Below are 10,223 nucleotides of genomic sequence, written 5' to 3' on the forward strand. Positions count from 1 at the left end.
ATGTCCTTAAGTCATTTTGCCACAACTTTTGAGGTATGCATGGGGTCATTGTCCATATTGGAAGACCCATTTGCGACCGAGCATTAACTTCCTGGCAGATGTCTTGAGATGTTGCGTCAATATAGCCACATACGTTTTCTTCCTCATGATGCCAACTATTTTGTGAAGTGCACCAGTCCCTTCTGCAGCAAAACACCCCCACATCATGCTTCTGCCACCCCCATGCTTCACCGTTGGGATGGTGTTCATAGGCTTGCAAACCTCATCCTTTTTCCTCCAAACATAATGATGGTCATTATGGCCAAACAGTTACATTTTGTTTCATTAGACCAGAGGACATTTCTCCAGAAAGTAAGATCTTTGTCCCCATGTGCACTTGTAACTGTAGTCTTCCTTCTTCCTTGCTGACCAGTCTTTCGGTTATGTCGATATATAACTTGTTTTACTGTGGATATAGGTACTTATCTTCCTGTTTCCTCCACCATCTTTAAAAGGTAATTTGCTGTTGTTCTGGGATTGATTTGCACTTTTCACCCCAAACTACGTTCATCTCTATGAGACAGAATGCATCTCCTTCCTGAGCAGTATGTTGGCTGTGTGGTCCCATGGCATTTATACTTGCATACTATTGTTTTTACAGATGACCGTGGTACCTTTAGGCTTTTGGAAATTGCTTGTGGAGGTCCACAAATTTTTTTTTCCAAGGTCTTGACTGATTTATTTTGATTTTCCCATGATGTCAAGCAAAGAGGCACTTAGTTTGAAGGTAGGCCTTAAAATACATCCACAGGTACACCTCCAATTCAGTACACCTCCTATCAGAAGCTAATTGTCTAAAGGCTTGGCATCATTTTCTGGAATTTTCCAAGCTGCTTAAAGGTACAGTTAACTTGGTGTATGTAAACATCTGACCCAATGGAATTGTGAGATTGTCAATAAAAAGTTAAACAATCTGTCTGTAAACAATTGTTGGAAAAATTACTTGTGTCATGCACAATATAGGTTGCACAATAAACAAATTGCCAAAACTAGAGTTTGCTAATATTAAATCTGTGGAGTGGTTAAAAATTTGTTTTAATGACTTCAACCTAAGTATATGTAAACTTCTGACTTCAACTGTAGGATGGCTGTATTTCACTGGCAATGCAAAGCACAATTTGCAGGGCATTTTTTTTTCAGTTGGTTAATGCTTCATTTATTTAAAAAGAAAAAACAGTCCCTGCACATTCACAATCTTGCTTTCATCCCACAGTTCAAACCTCCTGTGGAACATCCACATTGTTCCGGAACTCTTACGAGACTTCAAATGAAGAGATCAAACACAACCAGGTGAGCGACAGCATTAGCTTGAGCCAACTCAACTAACTAGGGTCAAACAGGGACTGCAGCTCTAAGTCCATATGTGAAATGTGTCTCCTACTGTAGAAATCTTTTGTTCATAAGAATAATGGAATATTTACATTTATTATTTTTATGCATCTGTGTGAGGAGAAAACATTATTAAGTGTTTTCAGTGCAAGACAGCTGTCTATCTAGCAATCTGGAAGTGTGTTGGCAAACAAAATGCTTCAGATCTAATGTTGCTTTCAAAGCTCTGTCAGATGTTGTTTATTTGACTGTGTGAGCTGTCAAGCTATGGGAATGAGTAGCAACTGCATGCTTCCAAATGCTTAAGTATTTTTAGTGAATTCGGCCATGTAGAATATCTGTTAATTCTACTTGACAAGACTTATAATGGTATTGCTTTACTCTCTAGCTATAGACTTTCAGATTGTGTATTGAAAAAGTTTAACAGATGTCCCTGGCACTCTTCCAATCCACACCGTATGTTGACTCAGTCGACAGAAATGGTTTCCCTGATGAGCACATGCAAGGAGGCTGGGCACTGATAAGCCTGGCTTCCACATGGATATTCCCTTTCTGTAGCTGGAGAGCATTCAGCTCTGCATCTTTTTCATTTAGCAACATCTTATTTTCTGTTTCAAATCACTCTGTTATCGAAACCAACTCTGAATGGATGGAGTGATGTGAATTTAACTCTTGAAGGTTTTGAAAAGTGCAGTATGTCATTTCTGAGCCGGCACCAAACAGCATTACAAAAATAATGACTGTTTCCGAATAGGTTTCCTAAACATTCCCCACATCTTTCATTATTGGGTCAAGCAGGTAGTCCCCAAACTCCCCCCATTGGTTGACCAGTGATGTGTCAAGCCAATTCAACAAATGCAATGTTGAAATTGCCACAGCGTATACACACTTCAGGGAAAATCAAACTACTAAAAGGATGGATTATAGTCCGGGTCGACGGGGCCAGTTTCCCGGGGCCTCTAAACTGCAACTGGTCTTAAGCTAAGAGGTCTACAGTAGCCAGACACCCAAAAACAAGGCACTGCAAATGTAAAACAGATATCAATAGACAAACAGGGCTTGACAGTGCTCGGAGTGGGCTAGCAATGATGTGCAATGCTTTTAACAGTATAGAGAATTACTATTACTATACTGCCACATTGACTTATTTAAACGTATTCTTGGAATATAAAGTCACAATTACTAAGTACTACAAGATGTTATTTGTTTACTCCCTGGCAAAAATGGTGAGTGGAGCAACAAGAGGGGGTCTTCATAGAGGCTCTTGTACCAGAGCCTCATAATCTGGACAAATTGGAAGATACTTGAAGCACCATTTGGGGTTCTTCAGCTGCCATGCTGGCGGGAACTTCTAGAGATCCTCCAAGCACACTTTCTGTTCTCTAAGTAACTTGCTCTTAGTTTCTGCAAGAACTCTAAAGAACCCTTAAGTACTGTTAATGTTTCCTTTATTAACCCCATCATAATGGAAAGGCTTTTTTAATATATCTTGAAGTTCTCTGAGGACATATATAGGTTATTTGAGGCTCCTTTAAAGGGTGTCTGGTTTTGCTGGTGTAGCAGCTGAGGAACTCCAAATGTGCCTCTTATCTTTTAATTTTTACAGTGGGGCCATTTTCCATCCTTGCCTACAAATGGCATATGTAGAGTAGATTAAACGTCGAATAAATTACAAAAAAGTTAAAGAAGCTCCAAATCAATGTGTTTGCAAGCTGACTCTTCTTTCTTACTTTCATAAGAGTTCTGTTGAACACTGACTTTCACTATATACTCGTTTTGTCTCAGGTCCCTCCACCACCAGCACCACAGGAGCCCCCATGCAAAAACTTTGCGGCATACCCCATCTATCAAAACTCCACTAGGAACTTTGAAGAACCATTTTTTGAGGATCAAGTCCATCGCCCCCCTACTGCCACCGATCTCAATATGCACCTGGGACTCAAGTCCACTGGGAATTATGTGGACTTCTACTCTGCCGCCCGGCCCTATAGTGAACTCAACTATGAAACAAGTCACTATCCCGCCTCTCCTGACTCCTGGGTTTAGGACTTCACGACCCCAAGGCCTTGCGGACAGGCAGCTGAAGTTGGGCATGTAAAGAGCCTGGGAAACTGCATGTGCATGCATATCACAAAACATTTTTCAGCAAGTTTTCATCTAAGCTGGTTCCATGGTGAATAAGAGCAGAATTTGGGAAAAGGAGGGGTACAGTAAGAGAGTGAGCAAGCAAGAGTAGAAAAGAAGGCCTTGAGAGAGAGAATGTGCGAGAAAGAATGTGTAATAGACTACATAGAGCACATACTTTAAAGAGAAGCAAAAGCTTAACCTTTGGAGTAGAGAGTGGGTTTTTATTGAAAGGTATTTCAAAAGTGAAGGTAAAAAAGGAGTTTGCACAAGTTGAGCAAGTGAAGGTAAGGTATGGGAGCACAAGAAATTTGAGTTTGTAACTTCAGCTACGGGAACTGCTTTTCACCTTATTCAAAAATTATTTTTCATTCATTTGATGTCATGGTAGATCAAAGCTTCATCTCGAATATTAAGGAATGTCCTCTATGTTAGAAGGGTTTTTTTTTTTTTCCACAATTTTTCCCCTTTAATTTTGCATCATTTTTTTTAATCTTTTTTAATTTATTGATGTAAAGTATTTAGTGTACATTAAAGAGATGCATTACACAAGTGCATTGTGTAAATTACACAGACCACTCTTCCCATGGATTTGCATATTGTTTTACAGTACAAAGAAAAAGACAAAAAAAATTAAGTCCTCAGAGGGATGTATTAACCATCAACATCTCCTTTCCAAAAATACAAACACGTTCAAAGAGCAAGGATGTATATGCCAATATTGTTAATTCTGATCATGTGAATATACCTGTGACAACTAAACAAAAGCCATTTAGACAATTACCAGAGGACCATTCCACTTTCCTTGTCAATGGTGTGCTTTCTCACTGCCTAAAAAAAAAAGAGATGTAAATTTTTGACATTTAGATCCTTTTTCCATTTTCAGTTAAATCTTTTTTTTCTTATTTTCTTGATGACTTGGTGTGAAAAAATAAATAAGGCTATATATCGTCAAAATTTGCAGAAAAACTGCCTGTTTTAGATCTCAGTTTTCTGTGCTAACTAATTGAAACAATGACTAACATACAGTAGTGCCAAATTTTAAAATCTCTTAAATCAGCACTGGAGACATTGCTTTAGGTTTTACGTTACTATAACTTGTTATTTCTTCAATTTGTATCTGCTTTTTGGTTTATACATGTGTTTTACTGGAATTAAGCTACATCTAGAAAACACTGGAATACTACCAGGAGGGCAAAACCTTTGCAAGCTTAATTCCCTCCAAAGATGTACAAAATCCTGTCTCTCAGTGTTAGTTGAGTGCGTGCTGTATGTCGATCAGTGTTTATGAGAGCCTTGGTTTTTAACAGGTGGCTTCTGCTGTTTGATTTGACGAGATATTGAGCTGCAACACTGAAATGTTAATAGAGAATGATAAATATATAAATATGAATATAAATATAAATATAGATCTATATAATTTTTATGTGCAGATGTCAGTGTCACTGAAAGCAACAAACTAGAAAAGACTTGTACAAAATGATTGTGTTTACCTTCATGTTCTGATTCCAAACAGAGAAAACAAAATGAAACTTGAAAATGTTGACCTGGTCTCAGTTGTGTTGTTACCAAGCTACATAGAAAATCACACTGCATTTGGATGATGTTCTGATGTCAGGATAATAAACTACTCTTTGCGATTTAGAGCTGTTTTTATGTGCAGATTTTATGAGTAGCATTATATGTGATCATTGCATGTTAATGACATTCATAATGTGTTTATATATTTATAATATAATGCATCTTTTTCAGTCAGATACTAAACATTTGTAGCGTGACTAAATATGATTACAGCAAGCCTTTGGATGGATACCAAGAATTTATTTTATTGATCTGCTCCTCCACCTTTCCCAGCTGGTGCAGTATTTTCAAAGACACAGCCATCCAAATTCTCTATCACCACGATGGCGGAGACTACAGCGTGTTTCCCAGGAAACAGGAAAACAAAAGCAAGAGATGCCAGTTTGAATCACTCCCATAATCCATAGCTCAGCAGAGAGGGCTATTTCAGAGCATTACATCCTCAGCAGGCTTTGCATGATGTAAAACAGGGGTCTCTTGCTTCGATTTAGGTAACCTAACAATTCACACATGGGCACACAGACATGAAGGGGGAACCTGTTACTGTAATTACTCATAGCAAGAGATGGGATTTTGTCCACACAAAGTGTGTTCTATGATGACAGCAGCATGACTGTGTCCACAAATAAGCACACGGGATGGACGCTCCTCTCTGTGTAGGATGATGTGACTGCTCATGGCTGGTGAGGCATTATGGGGATTCGAAAACAGGCACCTTAAATGTAGCCTTTTGAGACAGGCTCTATCTGTTCATTTCCTGTTTGTGAGGGTATTGTCATTACTTCTCTTTTGCAGTGATAGCTTCAACAATTACTTTTGTTGTGGGCACAAAGCAAGAAATGCAGAAAAATAAAGATTTAGGCTATTCTTTGGCACAAGGATTCGCACTTTCAAAACCTGTAAAAATTAGGGAATTATATAGTTGTGAATTGCAGGCCTGGAAATAATTAAAATTAGTAACGTTTTTCAAAGCCACGGAAATATATAGGAGTCAAACACGGACAGGAGTCAAACACGGGCAGGCAATGTGAACCGTATAAACGCTCAGAAATGTTAGCCGGGGCAGAACAAAACTTTGCACTGAGCCTAGAATGCTCAGTGCTTAAATAGTTCTTGGGATAGGGAACAGGTGAGGGTATAATCAGTCCAGGTAGGCATGCTGGGAATTGTAGCTCAGAACACTACTAGAATTCGGGCGAGGGAGTCCACTTGTGGTGAGCGGGAGAAATCGTTGAGTTCATGACAAGCTGACTACAAATGGTAATCTGCCGCAGCAATCTCTATAACATTATTGTTGTTGTTATTATTATTATTGTTGTCATAAAAATGCATCAAAGACCCCGTTTACACCAGGTATTAAGATACGTTTGGGTGAATTATTTAAAACGGTACGATGCTAGACGTAGGTATAAAGGAGTCCAAAATGTTTGGAGATGTGTCCACTTCAACATTATTTGAAGGTGGTTGGAAACACATCACAACATTGGGCTTGTAGAGTAAATGTATAGGGTAAATGTTCATCCATTCAAACATCTGATCCACCTGTCAATCAACTGCTGCACTCATTCTCTCCTTATTTACTCACCCTTATGCCGTCTCAAACTCACATGGCTTTCTTTCTGCGGAATACAGATGAAGATATTTTCATAGATGTATGTTGTTTTGGATCCAAAACTTCCAAGCTCCAAAAAGGACATAAAAGCAGCATAAAGGTCATTCATACAATTCGAGTGGTTTAATCCCTTTCTTCTGAAGAGATATGATTGGTGATCTTCGTCCATTTACTTTTATAACATTTTCTGTAAAGCTGCTTTGAAACGATGTGTGATTTGAAAAGCGCTATACAAATAAAATGACTTGACCCTACTTGCATTGTGTGGATAAAAACACTTCATACATCTATGAAAATATTTTTGCTTGTTTTCAGCAGAAGAATGTAATACGAATTTGGGATGGCATAAGGGGGAGTAAATGAGAGAATTACAATTTTGGGGCAGACTATTCTTTTAAACAAGTGTTTTAAACTTTTTTAAAAACTGATTGAAAAATGTAAATAAGCAGACTTGTAATGTTGTGTATTGTGTGATGCATGTCCCTATTTTCAAGCAAAGTACAGTTTTCTTCCATGTACCATATACTGGAAGTCTCCTCATCTTGAGTCCTAGTCTTACAGGCATTTCCTCAATAATAATAATACATTCAATAACTTCAGCGGGTTACATTAACCTCTGTTGTTTGGGGACTTATATTCTAGAATATATTATAGTATGCATGCAATTGTAGCATACTTGTCACAGCTATTGTACCTTAAATGTTTCTGACTCACAGGTTGAAATATTGCAATTCAAGAATCAGTGTCAGACCCTCGCTGTCTCATCCCCTTGGCTCTGTGAGTTGTAAAATTTAATTCAGAGGTTGTGCAGAATAGCTCTATTTCCCCTGAACGCTTACAATGATTAAGTGTTCAATATGTACCAAAGTTCCATTTTCAGTCTGTGCCATGTCACACTGTGGGATTATAATCTAATGTGGCATGAAAATAGGTCTTAAATTCAACAATGTGATTCATTTTACATCAGTGCAAAGACTGCAATAACTCCAAACCCATTTTTCTTTTGTACTGTTGACACATTACGAGAATTAGAAGATCAAAATCCAGGTTTGGCACAAAGTCAATTTCTGGATAAACCAAAGGATCATCATCCAACTGCAGAAAAAAAAAAATGTATGAAGGGGAAATGAATTTTCGTCTGGATTCATTATGGAGTCATTGGATTGAGCAGGGATGTTCGTTTAATAGGCACTGTGAATGTCACACATCTTTGTGCTACACTTGATTAGGTCAGAATAATTTCATGTGGCTTCCACTGACATTAGTTTGTTATTATTAGAATGGTGCAATCTCCAAAGGTCCTTCGTGATAATCAAAACATTACCTGTCATGTAAGTTTTTAGAGCGTACAAGCTAAAGGTTGCATGTTTCCATCAGTGACATGTTTTAGAAACACTACGGCTAAAAATCTGTGGGCATCCCCTTATTAATGTGTTTGGATTTTTCAGCTACACTTACAGATACATAAAATGCAAACTAAATACTGTTGATAAGAATGCAGTTAGGACTTTTTTCATTGGGATATAATTTACAATCTGCTCAAGAAGGTGCCATTCAGTATCAGAATCAGAATGAGCTTTATTGCCAAGTATTATTGGGGGACTCGATAATCCTCTCAGCAGTCCGAACTGTCCTTTGCGATCTTCAGATGTCTAATTTCATAGCTGAACCAAACCAGACAGTTATTGAAGTGCAGAGGACAGACTCAATGACTGCTGAGTAGAACTGTATCAACAGCGCCTGTGGCAGGTTGAACTTCCTCAGCTGGTGAAAGAAGTACAACCTCTGATGGGCCTTTTTCACAATGGAGTCGATGTGTATATCCCACTTCAGGTCCTGTGAGATGGTAGAGTCCAGGAACCTGAATGACTCCACTACTGCCACAGTGCTGTTTAGAATGGTGAAGGGGGTCACTGTTGGGGTGTTCCTCCTAAAGTCCACAATCATCTCCACCATTTTGAGCGTGTTCAGCTCCAGGTTGTTTTGACTGCACCAGTGAGCCAGCCGTTCAACCTCCATTCTTTTCCATAAGGATGTTTGTGGCCAGTTCCCGTTTAACTCAAAATCAACAACACTGTCATATGGTTGCACAAGTGCTTATTAAAGCATTAGTCTCCCCTCTAGTGGTCATGAATCACCTTAGTGTAAACTCATCAACACCCATTCAACATCTAATCCCAGTTTACAGAGAGTGTAAGAGTATCTGGGACTCATTTATTGAAGAACAACTGATTTAGGCGTTTGTAAAGATCAGAACTCGACTTTGAGAAACAACGTTTTTTTTTTTTTATCAATACTGTTTGCGTCATTGCATATGACTCAAATAGCCATTGGGGTAAACTTAATCAACTATTCAGTGTATTTTCTTCAATACGCTTTTGCACACAATAAATCGGGGATCAATATTAAATTTAATGAGGAAACAACCATATTACAAGTGCTGGGTAGTAATGGATTGCATGTAATCAGGATTATGTAATCAGATTTAAAAAATCAAGTACTTGTAATTAGATTAAATTACATTTTAAAATACTCAGAATTAGATTACACGTTCTTTTATATTAATTAATGGAATTGCACATACAGATCTGATACTAGCCACCAGCCATAAATGCACTGATGTTGGAGTGGTAATCAACACATAAATACAAAAGAATTGCATTAGAGCAGTAAAGTTTATTTTAATTATGCAATAAAAAAAATAATTATGCATACTTTAATAGAAAATTATTTGTATGATCTTTTGCAACAACATTTTAATTTTATTTATGTTGATTTACAAATATAACTGGTCAGATCTGTTACCACACATTGGTGCGTTTGAAATGTCAAAATTTCAGCAGTGCCTTTTTTTCACTAATAAAAATAAGCAAGGACTCACAGTGCAAATGCATGTGATATCAAATTAAAATTTTTAAAAGAGTTATCAGATTAATTACATTAGAAACGTAAACCAAGAGATTATGTTACTGACTACAATTTTAGTCATGTAATTTGTAATCAGTATCAGATTACAATTAAAAAATTATATACCCAGCACTGCATTTTACACTCACTATTTCTGCTCTAGCTATTCCAGATATAGTGATAGTATGCCTTTCCAAACTCAGCCGATGCCTTTAAAATGTAAGCTATATCGCAAAACGAATGTTATACTAAATTTATTACATTATTCCTATTTCATTAATAATATTTGTATGATTTATACATTTTCAACTCCAAATTTTGGTACACTAGAGAAAATATTCTTCAGCTAGAAATAGGTTATAGGAAACATGTTTGAAATCTTTCTTCTTTTCTTCTAAGGTTAATTTGTCATTATGTTTCTGTTTTCAACCTTAGTTTCTGAAAATGTGTTCTCCATTCGTCACACGTTTCTAAAAAATCAGGCGGTCTGTAAACTATGAGGTGTGATTTGTGCACTTACTTTGCAAACTAAGCAATCATCGTGTCGATCGTCACGTACATTGCCGTGACCAATGACGTGTGATAACGTACGTGTGGATAAGCGCGTGGATAACGTACGCGTGGATAAGCG

The 10,223-nt window shown here is 37.6% G+C and overlaps 1 protein-coding gene across 5 annotated transcripts in view; it reads left to right on the forward strand.

Annotated features, from left to right (window-relative positions):
* LOC127634067 (catenin delta-2-like) overlaps positions 1-5,126 on the forward strand; it is a 415,686-nt gene extending 410,560 nt beyond the window's left edge. For all 5 annotated transcript variants that reach the window (XM_052113475.1, XM_052113476.1, XM_052113477.1 and 2 more), the window contains 2 exons: positions 1,253-1,329; positions 3,154-5,126. In XM_052113475.1, the coding sequence (XP_051969435.1) occupies positions 1,253-1,329; positions 3,154-3,414 (338 nt within the window). In that variant the 3' untranslated portion in view covers positions 3,415-5,126. The remainder of the gene's footprint in view (positions 1-1,252; positions 1,330-3,153) is intronic.
* Positions 5,127-10,223: the final 5,097 nt, after the last annotated feature.

This window comes from Xyrauchen texanus, chromosome 41, assembly GCF_025860055.1.
Source record: "Xyrauchen texanus isolate HMW12.3.18 chromosome 41, RBS_HiC_50CHRs, whole genome shotgun sequence".
NCBI classification, from domain to species: domain Eukaryota; kingdom Metazoa; phylum Chordata; class Actinopteri; order Cypriniformes; family Catostomidae; genus Xyrauchen; species Xyrauchen texanus.